General features: G+C 57.1%; 3 protein-coding genes across 13 annotated transcripts; 2 read left to right on the forward strand and 1 right to left on the reverse strand.

Moving 5' to 3' along the window:
- Positions 1-339: 339 nt before the first annotated feature.
- RTKN (rhotekin) lies at positions 340-15,201 on the forward strand. 4 transcript variants are annotated; one of them, XM_037807241.1, is made up of 13 exons: positions 1,752-1,924; positions 2,297-2,723; positions 8,284-8,483; positions 10,594-10,655; positions 10,754-10,807; positions 10,902-11,019; positions 11,201-11,410; positions 12,127-12,221; positions 12,337-12,443; positions 12,679-12,807; positions 13,452-13,620; positions 13,795-13,899; positions 14,489-15,200. In XM_037807241.1, the coding sequence occupies exons 2-13, from the start codon at positions 2,652-2,654 to the stop codon at positions 14,821-14,823; spliced, it is 1,656 nt and encodes a 551-aa protein (XP_037663169.1). In that variant the 5' UTR covers positions 1,752-1,924; positions 2,297-2,651; the 3' UTR covers positions 14,824-15,200. The 4 variants fall into 4 exon arrangements, with proteins under 4 accessions (XP_037663168.1, XP_037663169.1, XP_037663170.1 ...); XM_037807240.1 differs by lacking the exons at positions 1,752-1,924; positions 2,297-2,723 and adding an exon at positions 340-594 and having other exon boundaries at positions 14,489-15,201; XM_037807242.1 differs by lacking the exon at positions 1,752-1,924 and having other exon boundaries at positions 2,281-2,723.
- Positions 15,202-15,311: 110 nt separating this feature from the next.
- Positions 15,312-20,305, reverse strand: WDR54 (WD repeat domain 54). Of its 7 annotated transcripts, none has more exons than XM_037807247.1 (11): positions 19,448-20,305; positions 18,946-19,203; positions 18,318-18,561; positions 18,102-18,164; positions 17,673-17,739; positions 17,527-17,580; positions 17,083-17,210; positions 16,084-16,184; positions 15,821-15,983; positions 15,574-15,648; positions 15,312-15,498 (listed from the first exon to the last, which is right to left on the reverse strand). In XM_037807247.1, the coding sequence occupies exons 2-11, from the start codon at positions 19,014-19,016 to the stop codon at positions 15,367-15,369; spliced, it is 1,098 nt and encodes a 365-aa protein (XP_037663175.1). In that variant the 5' UTR covers positions 19,017-19,203; positions 19,448-20,305; the 3' UTR covers positions 15,312-15,366. The 7 variants fall into 7 exon arrangements, with proteins under 7 accessions (XP_037663175.1, XP_037663178.1, XP_037663177.1 ...); XM_037807250.1 differs by having other exon boundaries at positions 18,318-18,596; positions 19,448-20,304; XM_037807249.1 differs by having other exon boundaries at positions 18,778-19,203; positions 19,448-20,304.
- On the forward strand, positions 19,389-23,505 carry C17H2orf81 (chromosome 17 C2orf81 homolog). Of its 2 annotated transcripts, XM_037807243.1 has the most exons (4): positions 19,389-19,609; positions 21,350-21,580; positions 21,670-21,888; positions 22,007-23,505. In XM_037807243.1, the coding sequence occupies exons 2-4, from the start codon at positions 21,473-21,475 to the stop codon at positions 23,372-23,374; spliced, it is 1,695 nt and encodes a 564-aa protein (XP_037663171.1). In that variant the 5' UTR covers positions 19,389-19,609; positions 21,350-21,472; the 3' UTR covers positions 23,375-23,505. The 2 variants fall into 2 exon arrangements, with proteins under 2 accessions (XP_037663171.1, XP_037663172.1); XM_037807244.1 differs by lacking the exon at positions 19,389-19,609 and having other exon boundaries at positions 21,324-21,580.
- The last annotated feature ends 463 nt before the right edge of the window (positions 23,506-23,968 follow it).

Raw genomic sequence — 23,968 nt, forward strand, 5'->3', positions numbered from 1 at the left:
AAATGGTCGTCCGAGAGGTCGAGAGCGGCGGTGAGAGAGTTGAGGAGGTTGCTGGGGGTGAGATTGGGAGCAGTCCCAGGGCCGGCTAGAGCCGGAACGTGCCACGCGGCGACCCATGTGGCTAAGGGATTTTCCAAGCCCAGGGACGTCGGACCTACCAGGTGGGGGCGGGGCGGGGCTGCCCAGGGCCCGCCCCGAGGCCAGGTAAGCCCCACCTGGACACGGGCCCCGAAGTGTTGATGCGCCCCCCACGCGGTTACCAGGTGTGGGGTGCCCTAGGCTGTCGGGCCGGGCCGGCGGCGAGGGTGGGGACGGAGGGTGCCGCGCCCCGCCCGGCCCAGGTGTCGTCTCGGGGGGCGGGGTTTGGGAACCGGACAGCGGGAGATTCCCGGCCGCACAGGCGGGCGGGCGTCGGGGGCACGAAACAGGCCAGACGACGGCGAGCCGGGAGGCGCGGGGAGCTCGCAGAGAGGAGCCGCCAGCATGTTCACCCGAAACCACCGGAGCCGGGTCACCGTGGCCCGGGGCTCCGCCCTGGAGATGGAGTTCAAACGCGGCCGCTTCCGACTCAGCGTCTTCAGCGACCCGCCGGAGGTGAGCGCCCCGCGAAGCCCCCGGCCCGGCTTGGCTTCCCGGCGCCCGCAGCCTCGGCCTCCGGGTTTGCAGCCCCCGCCTGCGCGCACGCCAAGGGGCGGAGACGCTGCGGGCTGCAGACGCGCGGCGCCCCGGTTGTTGACTTCCAAAGTCAGGCACTGTAATCGGAACTTTGCCGCTCCCCGATACTCCCCTGGCCGTTGGGGGTGATTTGCTCCTGCCTGGAAAACTCCGTGCAGTCCCCAGTTTGAGGCGCCTCAGGCTCGAGTCCCAAAATGTCCCTGGATCTTGCCCCATCCAGGCATCCCCCGGCAAAGGGCGGTGAGCGCGGACTCTTGGCCGCCAGCCCCCACAAACCCTCCGTCATCAAGCTAGGCCAGGTCTCTGCCCCGTTCGCGCTCTCCTCCACTGCTCATTTGTGCTCTCGAGGGGCTGGGGAGGTGGGGAATTCCCTTTTAACATTTGGGGATTATTTCCTATCTCCAAACGTTCAGCCTCCCTTCCTGGGGCCCAAGAGGAGCCCAATCACTGGGCTGAGCGTTTCCTCCCCCGACCACCCAGCAGTCTACAGATTGCCCGGGACCGAGCTCCCACCCCTGTAACTCCCCAAAGAAGCTCCGGAGAGGCCGAAGGTGAACCGGAACTGACAGGGCCGGTGAGCCCGTGAAGGACCCCACAGAGGCTTCTGCCCCCCAGGGTCAGCCTCACGCTTGCCCAGGGAAAGCCCAATTCCAAGCGCTCCTTCTCTCCCGGCCCTGGAAAGGGTTAACTGAGGGGGCCTTCCTCCCGCCCCCCACTCCCTCCTCGCTGGGATTCCAGGCCTGGCTTCTGCCCTTTCCCTCCTGCCTGCCGGGAACAAAGGCCCTTTCACACCCGAGCCCTGGTGGCCGGGGCCCTCTCTGGCTCCGAAACCAGTGGACCCCGGGGGGAGGGAGCGCTGTCGGTCCCGCTGCAAACAACTCCTCCCGCAGGACCCGAGCGGGGCCGCGCGGTGGGGGTGAGGGGCGAGGCCGGGGTTCGGGGGTGTGAGGGGCGAGGCCCGGGGCCCGGAGGAGGGGCCTGTGAACTGGGGCGGCCCCCGGCATAAGCCCGGCCTTCGGGGACCCGCGCGGAGGAGCCGGGGCGGAGCTGCCCGGCCGCGCCTCGCCGGAGAGTGTGACTCCGTGGGCCTGGGGTGGAGGGCGGGGGACAAAGCTGCAGCTGGCTGGGAATCGGGGCCGGTTTCCTGTCTGGAAGGGAAGGGGCCCGCAGAGGGGAGCGGGGACAGCAGCAGCAGACAGGCACACACCCCTGCCTTCCTCCCTCTCCTCCCTTCTGCAGGAAAAGCGAGGTAATCCTGAGCCCAGGGTGGGGAGGGCTGGACGGGGGCGCGGAGTTGGAAGCGGTGGCCGCATTACCAGCTCCCCCCTCCCCCACTTTGTCCCACTCACCGGGCTCACTCTCCCCTCAAGTCCTCACCTCTGTCCCTCTTCCTCTTAACGCTCTCAGACTAAGCCAGAACCTCTCTCCCAAAGCTCCGATCTCCTGGCAAACCCCACTGCTCTGTAGAACCTGCCCGAGGCGTTCCCTCCCTGCCCCCTTCCAGCTGTGCCTGCCCCTCACACCCTCCCTGCACACAGATTCTCTGTCCACCAGGCCAGGGCTGTGGGTGGGGGCTGGGGAGGGGCCAGAGCCCCAATGAAAGGGCCTTTTTCTTCCACAGCTGGGAGAACAGCTGCCACCAAAGCAAAACTGGACACTCTGTGCCCACAGTCCCCTCAGCAGCTGGCCTCCCCTCCTAGGACCCTGCTCATCCTCCCCTTGCTTTCCTGTCCTCTCCTTGCCTGGCTCCCACCAGGGCCCTGGAACGGCACTAGGCAAGGAAAGTTTGTCACAGCAGCCAGAGGGGTCTAACAGGAGCGTGGAGGGACAGGGCCAGCCTTTGCCCATTGCCCAAAAGCTGCCCATCTCTTCCAAGACCGGGGGAGCAGCGGGTGGAGGAATTGTGGGACAGTGTGCCTGCCCCCACCCCCACCCTTCAGGGGTCTGCAAGGGAAGGGACACTGGGGGACACAGAGATGCAGGACAGATTGCACATCCTGGAAGACCTGAATATGCTCTACATTCGGCAGATGGCGCTCAGTCTGGAGGTAATACCTGCACCCCGGAGCACGTCCTCTGCAGGCATCCTGACCCCTATCTCTGCCTGGCCCATCCCGGCTGGGGCTGATGGGGGAGGGCTGGGCCTGTTCAACGTGGGGAGAGGGGAGCCCATGTTGGATGCTGTGTGTGGACCTAGTCCCGGTTCTGCCCTTAGGAACCCTATGTTGGCAACAGGACCTTCACATCTATTTCTGGAAGCTCTGTGGGTAGGTCTGGATGTGTGTTTTGGGGACAAGGGCTCCTGTTAGGGCTGGTATTTCCTTGAGAGAAGGGGAAGGGGACTCTGGAGCAGGAGTAAGGATTCTGCTGGCCGTGGAGATGGCAGGGAGCTGTTTATTCATTCATTTATTCCTATAACATATTTGTTGAATGCCTACTATGTGCCAAGCACCATTCTAGAACTTGGAGATACCTCAGTGAACAAGACAGGAAAGGTCCATTCTAGTAGGGGAAGAAATGGGAAACATGTAAACACATAAAGAAATTATCTCACATAGTGAAATTATGGTAGAAACGGGGGGATATAATCAAAATAGGGTGGAGGCAAGGGAAGGCCTCTGTGAGGAGACGTTTGAGCTGAGACCAGAGGAACCCAAGGACATGCGAAGACTGGAGCATGGGCTTTGCAGACAGATGACACAGCAAGAGCAAAGGCCCTTAAATGCTGGTGAGGATGATATGTTTGTGGGAAAGAGAGCCAGTATGGCTGGATCTTAGATGGGGTTGAGCTGGTGGGAAGGGGCCAGACCCAGCAGGGGCTCGAAAGTCACCATAAGGCCCTTGGATTTTACTGTGTGTGTGACGTTGGGCCATGGAAGAGTTTTAAGCAGGGGAATGACTGATCTATGTTTTAAACTAATGGCTGCAGTAGAAGAGAGACTGGGGGGAGAGGGATTGGCAAGAGGGGCAGCAGAAAACCAGGCAGGAGGTTGTCAGAGTCGTGGGGGAAGTGGAACTGGTGGTGTGGATTAAAGTGCTTGTGGTGGAGGCAGGGAGAAGTGGGTGGATTTAAGATGATGGGGTAAGATCTGACAGGGCTTGCTGACAGATTGGGCACAAAGGATGGAGCAAAGAGAAGGCTCCCGGATGATCCAGCGGGTCAGGCTTGAGCAACCAGGTGGCGTGGCCAATTTACTGAGATGGGGAAGATGGAGGAAGCTGTGAAAGTGACTGCCTGGGCTGGGCAAGGGGTTGCTCCTGAGGGAGGTCAGAGGCAGGACTGTAAAGAGTCTAGATGCGGACTGGCTAATGTATTGCCCACGTACTGCCCTCCCTTTGGCCCCTGCAGCCCGCCCCCACTCACGGGACACACCCTCAGAATCTTTCTCAGCATTGCCTTGACGTAAATTGTGTAGGTTGTGCCCTTCACAAGGTTGCCAGGCAGAGGTGAGAGCCCTGGCCTGGGGTCTGCATCAGGAGGAGGCATCTTTGTCTAATTTTTTTGCCTGGAGAGGGTCAGCTTTTCCTAATCAGCCAAAAGGTGCTCCGTGAACCTGTTGGGGCTCTGGTACTACCTAATTGTCTTGGGTGGGCACATGAGATAAAACCTATATGCCATCCCTCCTCATTTGCACTGTCCAATATGGTTGTCATTAATTATATGCAAATATTTAAGTTTAAATTAATGAAAATAAAATAAAAATTTAGTTCCTTAGTTGTTCTGGCTGCATTTCTTTTTTCCCTCATGGTAAAAGCTCTCTACAGCAGCCACCCTGAAGTGGGGCCAAGAGGCTCTAGACATTTGAAGTGCTCATGTGACTAATGGCTATTGAACATTTCCATCACTGCAGACCATTTTATTGGACAGAGCTGGTCTAGCTATTTAAAGGCTTACATTCTACACCCACCCCCCACCCCCCAATGTAATTTTCTCCATGGAAGGCCTTCCCAGGGCCTGGGTCAGGAAAGGGGGCTTGTTTTAACTTTGGTCACCTCTTAGTCATGGATTAAGGATGCTTTTTTCTTTATCCACAAGCTCAGCAAGTTCCCTTCCTCCTGGGTCCTCAAAAGAGAGACCCATTGACATTCAGGGATTGGCAAGAGAGGTAGCCAGAGTAAATCCAAGACAACTTTCTGGAAGAGGGGACCTTAAACTGCAAGTAAAAGGGAGCTGGGAGAAGGTCAAAGGTTGTTTTTAAAGACACATTGTGCCCAGGCCCATACCTTGGGCCAAGGTAGAGATCAGGCTCTCCCATTTAATTCTCAAATAATGCTCTGAAGGAGGTGGAATAGTCCCCAATTTACAAATGGAGGCTCCAAAAGTTAAGTTCTCACAACTAGGAAAGTTTCTAAGCCAGGATTTGAAGGAGCTCTGGTGGCAATTGTGAAGGGAACAGGTGGTGAGAAGCAGAGCAGGAAGGCAAGGACTGAAGTGAGTCAGAGGAGCAGGAAGGGATATGGAGGAACAGCTAAGTGTGCTGGGGTTTCTGCCCAAGACTCATCCCTCAGCCCCCTGGGCCCTAACCCAAGTCCGGCTGATACCCAACTCCAGGCTGTTTCCCAAGAGTGGGGGAAACGCTGCCTGCTTGGAGAGAAGGGCTGTGTAGGTGGGGAGGGGGCTCCCTGGAGCTCTCCCTGAGGTGGGGGGTGCGGTGGGATGCGATGAGGACCAGAGCCTGCGCCAGGATTCTTGAGATCTCTCGGTCGGGTGGTAGCCGGGATTTCCAGGGCACTCTTGGCTGTGGAGGTCCGGGGCCTGAGGGCAGAGGGGTCGGGATGGCGTCTGGGTAGTCTCGCGGCCTCTCTGGGTCCAGTTTTCCCAATTTATTCACCAACCCCTATGCTCCCAGGCAAGGGGTCACCTTGGAGCGCCACCGGAGAGGCCTTCCCGGGGCTCCTCCCTCGGCCCGAGCGCGGCGCGGAGGCCCGGGACCCTTCAGCAGGCGGCGCGGTGGCTCTCGGAGGCCTGAGCCCGCCGCGCCGGGAGGGTCCATGTCGTGCCTCCCGGAGCGGGGACCCAGATCAGCCAGGCTCCGGCGCCCCTCAGTCACTCTCGCGGCGGTTGGGAGCTGATGTCACCGGCGCCCCGAGCGCCGGGGGCGGGGGCGGCTACGCTTGCGCCCGGGTCCCTCGGCTCCCCGCCGCCCTCCAGCCAGTGCGGCTGGCTCCCCCGACCCCGCGCGCCTCCCGCGCCGGCACCGCACGCGCAATGGACAAGGCTGGGGAAGGATGCGTGAGTGCTGGGACCCGTGCAGCGAGGCTAGCCAGGAAAGGGCTGCAGAACGCCTCTGCGTTCCGGTCCCTCCCCACCCCCCCTTGGCCCGTTCTCACCGCTTTGGGGTATTGGTGGCGGAAGCGGACTGCAGAATGGGGTGCGAGTCGGCAAGTAGCGAAGTTTAGCGCAGGTGGGACCTGGTGCAGCTGGGCTGCGGGACCTCGTGGGCTGGGGAGGAGATGTGCAGTCTGGGAGGGCTTCCTGGTGGAGGGGGGGTTTGGGACCAGTTGGCTGGTTTGGGAAGGGTCAGGAAGGGAAACAGGTGGGTGGTGCTGGGATTACGGGTGATGAGAGCCTGACTAGGGCAAGTGGCCCAGGATATAGTGAAGAATCGGCAGGGAGGCTGGACAAAGCTTTTGGAAATGGGAATTTAGGGTGTTCAGGCCTTGGGAACTTGGAGGTTGGAGACACCAGGGACAGAAGGAAGGGCACAGGGTGTGGAGGAGAGCTGGTGTGAGGGAGAAGACAGGTTTTGGACAGCACATTCATTCCCATCCCACCAGCCCTTCTCCAGCTGGGGGGCTCGATTTGCCTTGCCTCCTGAATTGATTTGCACACTGTGACCTGGGATCGTCTTCTGCTTCCTCTCTGAAACCTTCCCTGATCACCTCTGCCACAAGGAAGCAGGGCCTGTCTCCTGTGAGCATGTTTATGCCATGCCATGGCATTTGTGGGGCAGCCACTAATGCCTGCACTCTCGCCTCCCAGTTGGATTTTAAATGTAGAGCCTTGGAGAGCATAGGGATGCTCCCGTGTTTGTTGGGCAAATACTCTTGCTACTGCAGTAGCACCACTAAAACAAGCATCCCCATGTTCCTGGGTGCCACACACTGGGTAGTGGGCTTGTGCTTTACATCCCCATTTCGCTGAATCCTCACAACAACCTTAGGATGTGGGGACTATTTCTATCCCCACTTTACAGATGGGGAGACCAAAGCTTAGAGAGGTGGAGTAAATTGTCCAGTGCTTTTAAAATTAAGTTTCTTCCCAACTTTTCAAGTCAGTGGCAAGGCTGTGACAGCCCCAGGTTTGTCTTATGTCAAACCGATGCTCTCAACCTCTGCTCTGTGCTGAGTGAGCCCTCTCCAGAGCTCCTCCCTGAGAATGCTGGGTGCCTCTCCCAGGGACCCCTCTGGGCTGCCTACACAGCCTGCCCAGCCCCTTACTCCTGGGGCACCTGCCACTCCATCCCCATTTCTTGCTTCTGTCCTCAAGTCCCAAGCTCAGAGGGCCAAGTGGTGAAACCTCTAATTTGGGGTGTGGACGAGGCTCTGTGTGGTATGAGTAAACTCTAGAGGTGGATGCTCCTTCTCCATGGATCCCTTGACAAATAGATATCCCTCCACATCACTTGAGACTTTGGGATAATACAGGATTGCTTTTAATCTCTGTACCCATTCCCTTTAGCTAATGGTTCTCAGCCCTGTCTGCACCTCAGAATCATTTGGGGAGTTTTCAAAAACTGCACATGCCCCACTCCTACAGATTCCTTGCAGGAATCTAATTTGTTACAAGGTAACAATTTCCAGTAAAGTTCAGTAGTACTTAAGGATAATATATAAAAAGTCTCATAAATATGTTTCTCATTCCTGGCTCCCAGTTCTGCAACAGCTTTTTTTTTATGCATATACAAGCACACACACACATATGATGCACAAATATTAGCATGCTACAACACTGCTTTGCTTTCTTTTCTCACTTCATACATTATTTTGGAAATTGTTTCATATCTGCACGTGTCTACCTCACTCTTTATTCTACAGTATAGATATGCTGTAAATTATTTAACCAAAGCCCTATTTGAAGAGCTTTCTTTTTTCACATATAGCATTTCAAAGAGAGCCTACTGAATTCACTATTTTGTAACTGACATTTTTCTCTCAGTAAAAAAAAATATCTTTCCATGTCCTTAAATATGCATCTATAGCATCTATTGAAGGGCTTTTAATCTTCGTCTTTAAAACAATGCTGTAGTGAATGTTCCTGTACATATGGCTTTGCCCATGTATGTAAATATACCTGTAGAATAATTTCCTAGATACTGAAGAGCTGGATCAAAGGATATGTGAATTTATAGTTTCTGGTTTGTGCTCAAAAGAGGCTAATGGAATTTATACTCTTGCCATCAAATGCATGAGGGCATCTGGATTTTTACAAAACTTCCCTGGTTATTCTTGAGCAGCTGAGGTTGAGACCAAACGTTTGCTCTTAAATTGCCTGAAACTTGAGTTTCTTGTCAGTGTCTCCCAGGCCACAGCCCACTGGGACCTGGACGGTGCTTGGGCCTGTCCCCTGACTGACGTTTCCTTCTGCCCTCCACCTCCCCCGGCCAGGACACAGAGTTGCAGAGGAAGCTGGACCATGAGATCCGGATGAGGGAAGGGGCCTGCAAGCTGCTGGCGGCCTGCTCCCAGCGAGAGCAGGCTCTGGAGGCCACCAAGAGCCTGCTGGTTTGCAACAGCCGCATCCTCAGCTACATGGGCGAGCTGCAGCGGCGCAAGGAGGCGCAGGTGCTGGGGAAGATGGCCCGGCGGTGAGCAAGGAGGGCAAGGCCAGGTGCTGGGGAGCAGGAGACCTTATGTGTGGTGGCGCAGCATGTGTATGTGCAGAGGTACAGTGTGTGTACACGTGGTGGCGCAGTGTGTGTACGTATGGTGGTACACTGTGTGTACGTGGGTGGTGCAGTGTGTGGATGTGCAGAGGTACAGTGTGTGGATGTGCAGTGGGTGGTGTGTGTGTATGTTTAGTGAGTGGTGCAGTGTGTGTATGTGCAGAGGTGCAGTGTGTGTATGTTTGGAGGTGCAGTGTGTATATATGCAGAGGTGCAGTGTGTGTATTGTGGTGGTGCAATGTATGTGCGGTGGTGCAGTGTGTTCATGTGCAATGGTGGCGCAGGGTGTGTTTGTGCAGTGGCACAGTGTGTGTATGTGCAGAGGTGCAGTGTGTTCATGTGCAATGGTGGCGCAGGGTGTGTTTGTGCAGTGGCACAGTGTGTGTATGTACAGAGGTGCAGTGTGTGTACGTGTGGAGTGCAGGTCACCCTGGAGATGACCTCCTATGAAGCCTCGTGGGGGGCCTGGAAGGCACCTCGGATGTTTTGTCACTGCAGTGTGCTGCCCAGAGGTGCACTAGTGGCCAGGGCTGGACTCAGGACAGCCAGCATATCTGGTGCATGGCTGGAAGTCTGAGGCATAGTAACGCACAAGTGCTAATTCGCTAAGCCCAGCCTGTGGTCTGCTGAGTCTGGCTTGCTGGCTTCTGGAAAGCTAATTTCCTCAAAGATGTTTCACCAAATGGCCAATTTGCTGAATGGCCAATATACCACAAACTGACAGTAGTTTGTTGTATTTGGGGTTCACCACCAGAGGCAGGGATTGAGGAAGGACATTTAAGAACCATTTAAGGGAACGCCAACCCTTCACATAAATTAGATTGTGCATTCTAAAAGGGCTTAGCTTCTGGATATGAAACACAAGGCATGCTAACATCAGACTCCCCTGCTTTGACAAATCTACTGGCTGATGCTGTCATAAAACTAAAACACTGAAGAAAATTTCCTCACTGATTTGGCAATTTGGTCACTCTGAGAACTGGCCACTTTCGGAAAATTGGTCATTTAAAGAACTGGTTTCTGGTGAAAGGGCCGACACAGGGGGGTTGCCAGGAGGCCTCCAGAGCTCACCCATGAAGCTACAGGAGAAGGCAGAGAATCCACTCAACACTGCCCAAGGAAGCTCAAGGAAGGCAAGCAGACAGTGGGGACAGTGTCAGTGGGCTTGCTGTCTCCTGAGAGGCAGCCATCGACAGACCCTGCCCAGAGACATCACTCAGGGCCCCAGATGGCCCCGCTCCCTGCAGACCGTGTGATCTAATATGCTATTAGTGCCCCCTCATTTGGCTCCAGGCTTTGGAATGGAGGTAATTACATCAGTGGCATCATGCATCAGTGTGGATAAAGTGGCTGTCACCTCAGGGGAGGGCCCCAGTCTCCACGAGCCCTGAGGAGGGGAGAGGAAGAAGGCTCCCCTGCAGTGGGGACTTGGGGTGCTGTGAAGTCCCAGCATATCTGGCCAGGAAGGTGAAGGAGAAATCAAAGTTTGGGGTGGGGGGTGTTGTGGGAGAATGGGACACAGATGTTCCCTACTTGTGTTTGCCCCTTTCATAAACATGATTTTCTGACTGACCCAGTACCCTCCTCTATAAAAGAAGTAATGAGATGGTGTTAAAAAAGGGAGCCTGCCAGCCCCTGCAAGCCCAGGGGTTTAGTGAAGTGTCCATGAGGGGGTCTGTCTGTGGGCAGGGACTGCTCCCCCGCAGGGCCATGGCCCTGGCCCCGGCCTCTTGACACCCCACTTGTCACTGGCAGGGATCTGGGGAGGGGTCAGGAGAGTGCCTGGAGGGGGGTGGCCCCGAAATTGTGTACTGTGAGCCAATGTGGCTCTGGTGTCCCCCCAAGCCTGGGTGTCCTCTGAGGTCAGCCGACAACTCTCCCTCAAATCCCTCAGCTGGGCCATGTCAGCCCGGCCAGGGATCTGGGGGCTGGGCCCCTGGGACGGGGTGTGGGGGGGGTCCCAGGGCCCTTGGGAAGTGGAGCGAGGGGGGCAGCATCTGGAGGCCGGGCCCGGACACTGATTTACCCACAGGCCTTCTGACAGCGGGCTGCCGGCTGAGCGCTCCCCGTGCCGGGGCCGGGTCTGCATCTCCGGTAAGGAGCACAGCTCACCCACCTGCCGGCACCCCCCGCCCAACCGCAGGGCCTCCCACTCTCTCTCAACCGCCTGTCACCACCCCTCTGCCCCTTAGACCTCCGGATTCCACTCATGTGGAAGGACACAGAGTATTTCAAGAACAAAGGGGGTGAGTCCCACACGCCCTGGGCCGAGTGCAGGGGGTGAGCCTGAGGTGGGGCCCCGCAGGGCCTGTCTCACCCGCGCTGCCTTCTCTGCCCCAGACCTGCACCGCTGGGCTGTGTTCCTGCTGCTGCAGCTGGGGGAACACATCGAAGACACGGAGATGATCCTGGTGGACAGGACGCTCACGGACATCTCCTTTCAGAACAGCGTGCTCTTGTGAGTCCCTCCTTTCTCCACTCTGCCCCAGTTCTCAGAGGAGGTGGCCACAGGGTGGGAGAAGGGGCGACGGGAGCCTGGCTTCCCCAGGGGACTGCCCTGTACCTGCACCCCACCCTCACCCCCTGAGCATCCCTGGACTTCCCCTCCATCCTCCTCTCCTTCTCCCACACTCTCATAGCACTGAGGCAGGGCCTGACTTTGAGCTGCGCCTGGAGCTGTATGGGGCCTGCGTGGAAGACGAGGGAGCCCTCGCTGGAGCCCCCAAGAGGCTTGCCACCAAACTCAGCAGCTCCCTGGGCCGCTCCTCTGGGAGGCGTGTCCGGGCATCGCTGGACAGTGCTGGGGGCTCAGGGAGCAGCCCCATCCTGCTCCCCACCCCGGCTGTGGGGTAGGGCCCTGCATCCCCCCACTGCCCTCCGCTGTCTGTATCCTGGCCACGGGTGATCTTTGAACTGTGTGGAGCATGCAGGGAGCCCATTTTGCATTGCTGCCAGGACATGCAGACAGACATGAGTGAGCGGTGGCCACACGTGAGGCACTCTGGCCTGTACCCCGGAGTCAGGCCCCAGCCAGTTGAGAAGACCAGTAGGAAGGTGGGGAGAGCCAGGCTCTGGGGAGTAAACTTTTTAGCAGCAGCAACTACATCTTGGGTGGACAGAACAGAGCTCCCCAGTTGGAGGAAGGTAGCCTGGGCCATGAGGGGGTGCCTACAGCAGCCCAGTGGCACCCCGTGGAACCACTCAGTTTGAGACCAGGTTTTATGAACAAAATGCTGGTTTTAGAGACAGACATGGGTTCAAACGCCAGCCCTACCACTTAGCTATCGGTTATGGGTGAGTTTCTTAATCTCTCTAGGCCTCAGGTTGCCTCGTGTACAAACTGAAGAATGCCACCAAGCCCACGGGACTGTCATGGGAATACAGTGGGATAACTGCGCAAAGCAAAGGACCTGGCACCAGCAGGGGCTCAATGATTGTCCCCAACCCGTTGGGGGGTTTTCTGTGGGGCAGCCTGAGCAATGGGACAGACGGCTCGGCTCGGCCTCCCTAGCTCCCGTGCCACCACGCCCCTGCCTGGCTGACGCTTACTTCTTTTCTCCTCCAGGGGCCCCCGCTACCACCTCTTGGCTCACACCACGCTCACCCTGGCGGCAGTGCAGGATGGGTTCCGCACACACGACCTCACCCTTGTCAGTCATGGTGAGTGTGTGTGGGTGGGGGAGAGGGGGCGGGGAGTGCTGGAGGGTGAGAAGGGGGCCATTGGGATGGTCCCCTTCTTGTTCCCACCCTCACCCGGCACTTCCTCCTCCCACAGAGGAGAACCCCGCCTGGCTGCCCCTTTATGGGAGTGTGTGTTGCCGCCTGGCAGCCCAGCCTCTCTGCATGACTCAGCCCTCTGCAAGTGGTACCCTCAGGGTGCAGGTGAGGGGGCCCCAGAGGAGCGGATGGGGACAGGGAGAAGGCAGATGGGAGCTGAGTCCCTTAGGAATAGAAGCACTGTTGAAAGTCAAGATCTGGGCAGGAAGGGAGGCATGGGCAAGACAAAAGGAGGATCGGCAAGAGGGTGGTTAGAAAGGGGTGGGTTCCTGATGGGGCGCCGGGGAGGAAGTCTGTGAGGGGGTGTGACTACCCCAGGAGACCTGAGTCCTCTGTGCAGCCAGCTGGGCAACTGCAGAACTGGGCCCGGGTGCACGCTGTCCTGAAAGGCACGGACCTCTTCTGTTACCGGAGACCCGAGGATGCAGACGCTGGCAAAGAGCCGCTGTTTACTATTGCGATCAACAAGGTGATGGGTCCCCTGTGGCGAGGCCCCCAGGTGCCTGGGCCCAGCAGTCTCTCCTTCCGGCCCCAAGAGGGTGGGCACAGACCCCAGAGAGATGGAGGCTGGCTCCCTTCTCCAAACAGCACCACACCCAGCCTCAGGGCCAGGAGAGCTGAGGGGACCTCAATCTCCCCTGCCAGAATCAAGGGAAAAGGACAGTCGCATTTGTTCACCAGCCTCAGCCCCTGCCAAGTCAGAGAGGGTTTTACAGCCAGGTTAGGGCTTTTCATCCCCTTTCCCTCTTTCCCCTCAAACTCCAATTTCAGCTACTTCACTGTTTCCTGTTCTTCTCTCCTGCTCCAGGTCCGATTGCCCCCACGCCCCCTTTTGCTGGCCTCTCTGCCTACTTTTATGGAAGTGTCAAGGGACTTTCGGCCTCAGTGCCTTCCCCGCCTTGTCAACCCTTTTCCTTGTCTTGATCGGTTCTTTCTCTGACTCAGGGCCGTCTGTCTCATCCCTTTCCATTCCGGTCAGTAGGAGGCAAATGAGAGGGTTCCACTAAAGCCCCACAAGCTCTTCCTTCCAAGCAGGGATGACAAGCATGTCTGATGTTGCTGCTGACTCCTGGGACCAAGGTGGAGGTGGAAACGGACTCCTTTCTCCTGCAGGAGACTCGGGTCCGGGCAGGGGAGCTAGACCATGCCCCGGGGCGGCCCTTCACCCTGAGCATCAGTAACCAGTATGGGGATGACGAGGTGACACACACCCTTCAGACAGAGAGCCAGGGAGCCCTGCAGAGCTGGAGGGAGGCTCTGTGGCAGCTCTTCTTTGACATGAGTAAGAGAGGAGGAGGCGGGAGCAGGGGACGGGCTGGGCTGAACCTGTGTGGGGACTGGAGTTTGTCATTTCTCCCAAAGGCCACTACTTCCAGGAGGGAACGTGGCGGGAGAGAGGGCAGCCTGGCACTCTGCAGTCCTCCTCCCACACCCCTTACCTGTGCTCTCCCTCCAGGCCAGTGGAAGCAGTGCTGTGATGAAATCATGAAAATTGAGACTCCCGCTCCCCGGAAACCACCCCAAGCACTGGCCAAGCATGGGTCCTTGTACCATGAGATGGGTGAGTGGAAGAGGCCACACCCCGCAATCTGGGAATGTGATGGGAAGTGGGTGTAGGGGCTTTGAGGGGGCCCAGATAATGGAATTAGAGGAAACGCACATGCGGGGCTAAGGCAGAGCTCTTTGGGGACACAAGTCCCACCTTGTCCTGTGATACTCCTTTCTCCCCTCTAACTTCTTGGAACCCACCTCCACCAAAGTTCAAAACCAAACCCCAAAGAAACAGGTTTGTTTCATGAATTTCTTTCCTAATTTCTCCTTTTCTGTTTCCCTTTCTGCATGTGGATTCCTGTCTCTTTCTCTGACCCCTCACTTGCCTGGCACTGCTTTCATTTATCTCATTTATTTCATTGGTCTCTCCACCCACTCTGCCCCCCGCCCATCCCTGTCCACCATAATCCAGTCTTATCAGAGCCTGTGGCCCTAGGGGGCCCAGGTGAGGGGCTGCTCCTGCAGGATAATGCGGTCTCCGTGGAGGTGCAGGCTTTGCTTTCCTCCCATTATAGCAGCAGGTGATGGTCAGGGCTGGCCAGGCCTGGGCCCTGAGCTCTGACCAGCCCCCTCCCCTCAACCCCTTCCTGGTGCTGCAGCTATTGAGCCGCTGGATGACATCGCAGCAGTGACAGACATCCTGGCCCAGCGGGAGGGCCCGAGGCTGGAGAAGCCCCCACCCTGGCTAGCAATGTTTGCAGACCAGCCTGCCATGCCCAGCCCCTGCTTGCCTGCCTCAGTGGCCCCAGCCCCAGCCCGGACCCACCCACTGCCCTGGGGACGACCCCGAACCTTCTCCCTAGATGCCATACCCCCAGACCACTCTCCTGGGGCTTCCCGCTCGGTTGCTCCTCTCCCCCCACAGCGATCCCCTCGATCCAAAGATCTCTGCAGCAAAGGGCTGTCCCGCACTTGGCTTCAGTCACCAGTATGAGAGAAAGAAGTGCTGGTAATGGGACGCGGCCAGGAGAGGAAATGACCTTTGTGCAGCTGGGCTCTGGCCACGGCGCAGCAGTGGCAGGTGGGCTGGCCTGGCCTCCCCCTCCTCCGCCGGATTGGGGGTAGGCTGGGGAAGAGGGGCAGAAGCCCCAGTCAAGCTGTGGTTGCCATGGTGCTGATGGACTCACTCCCGGGGCTTGCTGGGACCCCCTGCACCCTTCCTGGGAGAAAACTGGAACCAACCCTGCCCTACCTCCCTGCACTAATCAGCTTTGAGGATGGCACTGAAGAGCCCTGGGAGGGAATGCCCCTCCCTTGAGACTCCCACATCAACCATTAAAATTATTTAACAGCAGCTTTCACCTGGTTCTCGAGGATGGGTTGCGCCTCTGCTTGGCCTTGACCTGCCCCACCCCTGCCTCCATGGAGTTTAGTTCATCAGGTGTGAAGCGTGACTGTGCTACTGAGTAATCAGACAAGGGCTGGGTGGAGGGAGAACTTTATAAACAACACGGGAGACAGGAGAGCTGCTCTTCTCTCACGCACTGCGGAATCTCAAGATCTCAGCAAGGTCATAGCCAGTCACGGCGAAGGAGCTGCCCGAGGGATCACAGAACCGGGCACCACACACCTGGGTGTCGGGGACACACTCACCATGACCGTGTTCCACCTGGGGGAGAGGAGCCTGTCAGGGCCCTGCTGCCCTGCACCTGGGCCCCCATTCCACCCCTCCCACGACACACACCTCAATGGAGTTGCTCTCTGGGTTTCTGCTCAGCTTCCAGATGTGCACAAAGGTGTCCTCAGCCGTGGAGAGTAGCTATTAAAAAAAAAGCGGGGGGAAGAGTGGCAGATGGAACGTGCCGACCAGGGACAGGTGTAGGCTGGAATGCCCAGGGCAGGTGCCCTGGGGTGGCAGGGACAAGCCTGTGGTTGTCCTCTCAACATCCCAGCACCAGGAAAAAGGGTACATAGGAGTGGAAGAGACTGACCTTGCCCGTGTTGGGAGCGAGGTCCAGGGCGCAGATGGCCCGGGCGTGGGCATGGATCTGGACGTGCAGACTGCCTGTCCTTGCTTCATACAGACGCACCTGCCCGTTCCCATAGCCCGCTGCGATGATCCCCTGCCACAGCCGCACAGAGGGGCACGGGACCCTGCAAAGGTGACACGCAGTTTCCATCTCCCCAGACCTCAGCCCACTCCCCACCCCAAAGCTCTCTCGGGAAGGCCTCAGTCCTCTTCCCCCTCACCTACCCGAATCCTGGAATGTGGGTCAGTAATTTGAATTCGGGCCCTGAATGCCAGACACACAGTAAGCCTGAGTCATCTGCCGTCACCATGTCAGCCACACAGTCCTGAGGGGAAAGGCAGGATCAGCCCACCCCTTTTGCCCTGCTGGGGTCCTGCGTGCAGGGCAGGAGGGGAAGGGAGGCACTATTTGCATCTTTGTATCTCCCAGGAAAGGGCAGAATGTGGGACCTTCACTGGCTGGACCCACCAGAAACCCTCCCCAGAGTTCCTTCTGGAAGCATAAAATGCTTCCCTTGCATTTCCTTATAGAGTCTCACAAGCTCTGCCTCCCCTTCCCAGCCCTCTCCGCCCACCCTGCCGCCATGTGTTGGGAGAGGATACACAGTTGTCCTCACTAGATGGATGATGACACGGAGGCCTGAGGGTTATGATCTTCTGCAGATCCTGCAATGGACTAGTCACAGGCATGACTAGACCCTGGGCCTCCCGACCCAGCCAGCCAACAGGCCCCCTGGGCCCAGCTCTGTGCCAGGTACAGCAGAGGATACAAATCAGAAGACACTCCCTGTCCTCAAGAGGTTTGCAGTCCAACTGGGGAGACAGTGATTGTACTGGAGGACAGTGCCAACTCAGGGTTCAGCTAAGGGATCAGTGGGAGTGGGAGTAAGGGAGGGGCTTCTTGGAAAGGGTGCCACTGGAGCTGGTCCAGAACTGGTAGGACTTGCCCAAGTCCAGAGAAAGAAGGTGCATGTGTCAGAGCCAGAAAGCATCTTAGAGACAATCCATCCTGACCCCTCAATTCACACCAGTATTCAAAAGTCTTAGTGAATTATTAAATGCCCATAAATTTAAAGTGTCTCTGGCTTCATCACTGGACCTGAGGTTGCTGAAGCCTAGGAAGGCACAGCAAATTGCCCAATGGTGTTCAGCTGCTTAGACTTGAACCCCGGTCCTCAGCCTCCCAGGCTCCCAGGCATAGGGAGAGGGGAGGAGTCCACTCACCTGTCCCTGGGCAGGTTCAGTGGCAATGTCTGTGATCGGTGCCTGGTGCCTGGCCAGCTCTTCACTCAGTACAATGTTGGGACCCTTGGCTGGGATGTCAAACACCAGCACTCGGCCTGACCACGTTCCTGCAGCCAGAACCAGGGCCCCACTGCTGGCTTCCGGACCCTCTTGGGTCTCCAACCACCACACTCATCACACGCTCTGTCTCAGAGACCTTAGTAACAAACCCACTTTTCATTGCTCCAACAGCTCTGCCCCTCCATTTACTGTCCTCATCCTACCCTACCCCGCCCCTCTGATCCCCTCCAAGTCTTTTTGTGTCCACACTCAACTTCCCCCCTAACCTTATATACTTTTCTCAGACCCTCGGCATCCTCCTGGCCCAAAGCCCACGCCCCTATACCCCAGCACCCCCCAAGACCCTACTTTTGGCGACCTTACCCACGCAGACAAAGTGGCCACTAGCAGCAATTCCTCGGGCAAACACAGCCTGGACTGAGTAGGAAGAGGAAACACTATCAGAAGCAGTGCCTCCCCCCGCCCCAGCAAATATTCCCTACCTCCACCCCACCTGGTCTCGCCAGTACCTGGAGAGGCATCTCCAGAGTTCAGAGCGTGCCAATAGACCATGACGGAGCCATCAGACTCGTACATCTGAAAGAGGGTAAGGGCTGAGTCCTGCACATACTCATGTTGGCTGCAGCCCATTTAATTCTCAAAATAATCTTGGGGAGTAAGCACTATTTTTATCCCCATTTTACAGAGGAGGACACTGAGGCTCTGAGAAATAAACTAACTTGCCCACAGTCATACAGCTAGTAAACAGGCAAATATTGAAGGGATGTGGCACTTGGACCTGGAGAAGAGGGAAGGAATGGAGATGAGAAATAGAGAAAGAGTGGCTAATGATGTGGAAAGTTTGTAAGTGTTTAGAGGCAAGTGGGGAGGGGTCTGGGAACCTTGAAGGGGTGCCTGGAAGATGTGGTGGGGCAGGGCAGGAGGGTCCCTCCTCTTACCTGTATCCCGCGATGTGAGGTGAGCACTAGCAATACTCTGAAGGGGAGGACACACCAGTGAACCTGGGGGGAGGTGGATCAGAGCAAGGAGAGGTGGTCAGAGCAGGGGACATGTGGAGTCAAAAGACAGAGTTCATAGAGAGTTGGAGGAGGCCTATTCCTTGGACAGGGGGTAGAACTGGGTTCAGCAACACAGCCCCCAACTCCATGCCTCACCTGGGTGATAAGTGGGGGGCTCACTCCAGCACCCTCCTTAGCGTGAAGCTGTCGCTGGGCCAAGGGCACACCCTCGGGGGCAGCGCTGAGAAGCTGGGCGCTGGGTCCATGGACCACCCCAAAGTGTGTGAGGTTGTGGGTGGGCAGCTGCAGCACACTGAGGTTGTTGCACAGGGCGGCGGCCGAGCCTCGAAGGGGGATGGAGCGCTCCCGGCGGAACATGCTGGAGGTCAGACACCGAATCCTAGACGCGCGGGAAACAGAAGACAGCAGCGATCCCTGCGGGGGCGGGGAGGGGCTGTCACGAGGCACTGGAGGAGAACACTGGGACTGGGTCATGATATACTGGGAGGCCCCGAGGACGGTGATGGCGGGGGTGGGAAGTCATATGAGGTGGGGAGGGTCTCGGGGAGCAGGAGAGGAAGAGTCCCAGGGCTGAGTCATGGGGCGATGGGGATACCCCGGAAGAGGGATGGGAACGGCACAGGACCGGTGGCCCCAAGCGCCCGAGCCAAGCGGTGGGGAATGAGGCAGAGTAGCTCCCAGGATCTTCCTCTGTCTGCTCGGCTCCCCGCAGCCCCCGGATCGGGTCAAAGGTCACGTCTGCAGCAGCACCAGGCCCGCTTGCCTCACTCCGGGAACGTTGGCTTCCTCCGAATCCGCCGCCACCATAGAGACGACGCACCTACGCACGGCCATTGGGCGGAGCGAGTGGCCCGAACGTGCAGCGCGAGCGCCGTTGCTCGGGCAACCGGTAGGCGGCGGCCGCGGCGGCCGCGCGGGGACTTTGCGAAACCCCGGGGTTGGAGCTGTTGCCGCGGCGATGGCGCACGAAGGCTCGGTGAGCTTCAGCTGGCCTGGGGGTGCGCCAGAGCCCGGGTCGGCACTGAAAGTCAGTATCGGGAACCGTGGACCAGGTCTGCGCCACGTGGCGCCCGCGTTAGCGCTCGCCCATAGCGCGGACCCGAAGCCATCGGGCTGGCATTTGTCGCCTCCCTTGGTGGTCCCCGGCTCCCTAGCCTGGTGTTCGCGAGTTCCCCCCAACCCCCCGCTCCCCGCCGCCGCCCTTTCCCCACACTAACCCCCTGCTCCTGGAGTTCGCCAAGGTGGGACACGTTTCTGTTCCTTACCTTCGCTTCTGGTGTTCAAGATGAACGAGGAAGCCACGGTGGCACTTCCATGTTGGGCAGAAAATTTACACCTGCACCACGCCCCCCACCACTCCCTGAGGGAATGGCTCAGATGGTTGGTGTAGAGCCCGAAAACTAGAAGTGAATTTGGAAATAGCTGATGTACGTAATAATTATCCTGAGTTACCCATTTAAGCGGGTAAACAACTGGTCAGGGATTGGAAAGAGGTGTTGCTAGATTAATCATATCTTGAGGGAATTTCCAGAATGCGAAATGGATTAAACAACAACTGCTTTTCTGAGGCTGCGCTTGAAAGTCGAATTGTTGAAAGGCCAAGAAATGTTTAAAACCAAGAGAACAGATTTAAAGAGACTTTATGAAAAGTGCCTTTGGCTTCTCCGGTCCGGCTATGTCTAGGCACTGCCACCATCGAGGATGAGAGGGGAAGCAGAAGGAAGCCACTGTCCTGTCCCAGTCCCCCACCTGGCCAAACCTGGCTTGTGCTGTGGACCCCTCCAGGGGCTTGCCACCAGGGCTGTTCTCATAGCTGGGAGGAAGAAGTCTGCCTCTGGGAAATGTGGTTTAAAGCGTTTTGAGTTCAGTGTGAGGTTTCAGAAACAACAGATTAGAAGGAGAATGAACTTGAGGAACATCAGCTATGATGTGATAAGGTTAGGTGGTGAAGGCAAAGGTTTGAGAAGATCATGTTTGAAGGTAACTTTTGGAAAGAACCAGGTTCAGGGAGACTATTGTGGAACAGCAAGGAGGTTCTTGAGAGACTTCTAGTAAATTCAACAATAAATGAGTTTTGGGAATTAGTCTTTTTCATTTAAGTGGGTTTTTCTTGATTATAAAAGAATGTCAATTCATTGTAGAAAACAAAAAAAAAAAAAAAGAAGAGAAAGAGACATATCCACTGTTACCATTTTGGTGTTTTCTCCTTCAAGGCATTTTGGTTCAAATGTTTCATTGGTCACTTACAGTTCTTCTTTTGTGAAATGTTACATCCTTTGATCTGTGGGATCTTATTGTTTCTCTTATTTTATGTAAGTTTTTAATGTATTTGGGGTGTTTATCCTTTTTCATATTTATTGCAAATATTTTGTTTGGGAGGCAGACTCTGGAGTCAGATAGACCTACATATGAATTCTGATTCCACTACTTTGTAGTTGGGTGGTCCTAGGCAAATTACTGTAAAATGGGGATAAAATAGTACATAGTCTGAAAATATGTAGGAATTGAGTCAGTGTATATGACTGGCACATTTTACATGCCAATAAATAACTACTAACAGCGTCTAATTAGGAACATTTAAAAAAATTTTTGAAGTACAGGAAAATTTACCTATATGCATACACCTATTTGCCCATTTCTTTATGATTTCTTTCTCACCCAGAGAAATTATATAACAATTTCACATATTTTTTTTCCTCTTTATATGGTTTTGTTTTTGGTTTTGCCTGTGTTTAACCTTAATCCACCTAGAATTTATTTAGATGTATATTGTGAAATGAAGATATAATTTGATTTGGGGAAGGGGGAAGACTCTAAATAGCTACCAGTAATTCCTGCATCCTTTATTAACTCCTTTTTCTCAAAGCATTATTTGAACTCCACTGGTTCTAGTGCAATAGCAAGGGCTATGGAATTAAAAGCTCTGTATAGCCTGAGTTTACTAACTGTGTGATCCTGGACAAGTTTCACTTTCTTTGCCTGTAAAAATGGGCTCAGTGGGCTGTTAGGAAAATTCAGTTAGCTGGGTCACATAGTAGGCTTGCAGGTAATCGGTGTTTCTTTACTTTTTCCCTCCTGCTGGACAACGTGAGAAAGCTTCCTTTTAGCTTTTCACTGCTCCTTCCAATTCTGTTTCTTAACCTGGCTGCCCTGTTCCGCTCCCACAGAGACAGGAGAGGCAAACACGAGATCGCGGGGTGACCCGATCCAAGGCGGAGAAGGCGCGGCCGCCCACGGTGCAGGTGCCGCAGGTGGACATCGTGCCTGGGCGGCTCAACGAGGCCGAGTGGATGGCACTCCTGGCCCTCGAGGAGGGCGAGGACGTGGTGGGGGACATCCTGGCGGACCTGCTGGCCCGAGTCATGGACTCCGCCTTCCAAGTCTACCTGACTCAGCAGGTGGGCCTGGAGCCGGATCCTCCGGACCCATCATCTCCCCTCTCCCAAGCCCCTCCCTGCCGGGCTGAGACCCACTCTGGCCTCCACAGTGCATCCCGTTCACCATCAGCCAGGCCCGGGAGGCCATGCTGCAGATCACCGAGTGGCGCTTCCTGGCCCGGGACGAGGGCGAGTCTGCGGTGGCGGAGGACCCCACGTGGGGCGAGGACGAGGAGCCCACGGCGTGCACCACAGACGCTTGGGCTCAGGGCTCGGTGCCTGTGCTGCACGCCCCTGCCTCGGCGGGGCCGGAGGAGACCTTCCTAGAAGTAAGTCCACCCTCACCCCCACCTCTGTCTCTAACCTCTTCTGGAGCCTCTGACGACCCCTCCTCTCTCATTGGCTCTCTACCCTTTCCGACTTCTCACCGCCAGTGCATTTCCTCAGGATGAAGGAAGCGTGGACCAGATCCCTTTAGGAAGATCTTGGATGGGTAGAGGCTCCAAGGAGCGGATGGCGCCTTGGGAGCGGTCTCCGGAGCCGAGGGCCTCCCTGGGCCCCCCGCCCACCCCGGAATTGTTTACGGAGGCAGGACCCGGGGGACCTTTGGAGGAGCTGGAACAACAGGCGAGAGACTACTTCTCTTCCGCCGGGTCCTTGAACGCGAGCTTCCAACCGCCGGCGGAGATAGTGCCGGTGCACAGGCCCCAGCCTACTCTGGAGTTGGCCCTGGTACCCAGTCCCCAGACGTCGGCCGCGAAGGTGCGCCCCCCCAGCTCCCAGTTCTCGCTCGAGGACCTCTACCTTTGCGTGCCCCAGCAGGACGGGGCCGGAGACCGGGTGGAGGTCAAGAAGGAGGAGGTCCTCCCCGCCGCCTCGGGTTTATCGGTGCCCTGCCCCTCCGCGAGCCCCTCTATCCCGCTCAGCACCTCAGCGTCTTTCGGGTCGCAGCAGCCGGGGCGCGGGGACGCGCGGCTGAGAGCGCAACCCAACAGGGGGGCCCGCAAGGCAGCCTTGGTGCGCCTGGACCCCGCGCGGCTGCCGCGCCACTGGGTGCGCCCCCTGGCTGAGATCCTGGTTCCAGACGCAGAGGCGAGCCCCCTCGAAGCCTACCGCGGGCGCCAACGGGCGGCGAAGGCCCGGGCCCGGGCCAAACCCCGATTCCACCGCCTCGGTGGCCGCGTGCCTCTCACAGCTTTCTTCCCTCGTCCGCCTAGCGCTCCTCTCCGTGCGTTGGGCCCTGGTCCTGGACTCCAGCTCCCCACTCTAGACTTAGGCCTATCGTCGCCAGCCTTCGGGTCGAAGCTGTCCTTCCCCAGCCCCGGGATCCGCTTCCTGGCCACGCACCCGGCGTTGTCCAACGCGACCCGCGGCTCCGGCCCCAAGCGGTGGCCTGGCGCCAAGTGGCCTAGCGGCTGGGAGGGGGAGGCGGAGCTGCTGGGCGAGCTGTGGAGGCGCCACGGTCGCGCGCCTCCGAAAGGCCTGGACCCTGCCGATCGCGAGGGCCAGGATCTTCATGCAGAGCCGCGGGTCCTCGAGGCCACGTCCCAGGTGATGTGGAAGCCCATACTGTTGCCAGATACCCTGAAGCTGGCTCCCGGTGTGAGCCTGTGGAACCCGAACACCCAGGAGCTGCTCAGCGCTGCTGTGCCCCAGCAAAAGGACAAGGAAGACCACCCCTGTCCTCCCAAGGAGCAGCACCCCATCCAGACCAGTGCCCCCAAGCCCCAGGTGACCACAGCGCAGCTAGTGAAGAACTCAGTCCCCAAAGTGTGGTGGCTCTCCTCCAAGCACCTACCCCAGTCTGGGTCCTGAGTCTCTCTGGCAGTGGAAGTGGAACTTCCCTGGGTCTGCTTGCCGAAAATAAACATCAGGGTTGCCTCAGGAATTGGCTGATGTCTCCTTTTCTTCACAGATATCTACTCTCTCTCTGAATCTCAAGGGCAGGGGAAGGGGCAGTTGTCCCTCAAGCCTAGAAGACAGAACACTGGCTCCAGGGAACAGCCCCTATCACCACCCTTAGGAGACCCTGTTTTAGAGCCAAGGCTGCTTCCCAGCAGAGGCATTCTGGAGACCACTCCCCCAACCCCCCAAGATGCAGACATAGGGGCAGACAGTGGGGTCTGGGAGTCAAAGAAGGCGATGGGGTTGAGACAACGCAGAGTCTCCTTTTAGTTGGAGAGGAAGGGGACGGTCCTGCTTATGTGCAACGTGATTCAAGATATGAAGAACCTGACTCGCTTTTACACAGTGGTCCTGGAGCTCTGCCAATTCACCTTGGTGTGCAACTCCAAATTTTATGTTTGGAGAGAAAAGTGTGATTTTTGATCTTTGACTCAGGGGCTGATTCCCGAGGACTAGGGTGAGGCAAACAAGTTGACTGCAGTGTGAAATTTAAGGAGGCACCAA

Source organism: Choloepus didactylus, chromosome 17 (genome assembly GCF_015220235.1).
Source record: "Choloepus didactylus isolate mChoDid1 chromosome 17, mChoDid1.pri, whole genome shotgun sequence".
NCBI classification, from domain to species: Eukaryota; Metazoa; Chordata; class Mammalia; order Pilosa; family Megalonychidae; genus Choloepus; species Choloepus didactylus.

Excerpts from the sequence above, each read along its gene's own strand:
- RTKN (XM_037807240.1), top strand. The coding sequence starts at position 484 with ATGTTCACCCGAAACCACCGGAGCCGGGTCACCGTGGCCCGGGGCTCC. Across the intron at positions 8,484-10,593 it reads CTGGGGAAGATGGCCCGGCG|GCCTTCTGACAGCGGGCTGC; the intron begins GTGAGCAAGGAG and ends ATTTACCCACAG. Across the intron at positions 13,621-13,794 it reads GCAGCTCTTCTTTGACATGA|GCCAGTGGAAGCAGTGCTGT; the intron begins GTAAGAGAGGAG and ends CTCTCCCTCCAG.
- WDR54 (XM_037807245.1), bottom strand. The coding sequence starts at position 18,656 with ATGACCCAGTCCCAGTGTTCTCCTCCAGTGCCTCGTGACAGCCCCTCC. Across the intron at positions 17,581-17,672 it reads CTCTGGAGATGCCTCTCCAG|TCCAGGCTGTGTTTGCCCGA; the intron begins GTACTGGCGAGA and ends CTTCCTACTCAG. Across the intron at positions 15,499-15,573 it reads CAGAGAGCAACTCCATTGAG|GTGGAACACGGTCATGGTGA; the intron begins GTGTGTGTCGTG and ends CCTCTCCCCCAG.
- C17H2orf81 (XM_037807243.1), top strand. The coding sequence starts at position 21,473 with ATGGCACTCCTGGCCCTCGAGGAGGGCGAGGACGTGGTGGGGGACATC. Across the intron at positions 21,581-21,669 it reads AAGTCTACCTGACTCAGCAG|TGCATCCCGTTCACCATCAG; the intron begins GTGGGCCTGGAG and ends TGGCCTCCACAG. Across the intron at positions 21,889-22,006 it reads CGGAGGAGACCTTCCTAGAA|GATGAAGGAAGCGTGGACCA; the intron begins GTAAGTCCACCC and ends GCATTTCCTCAG.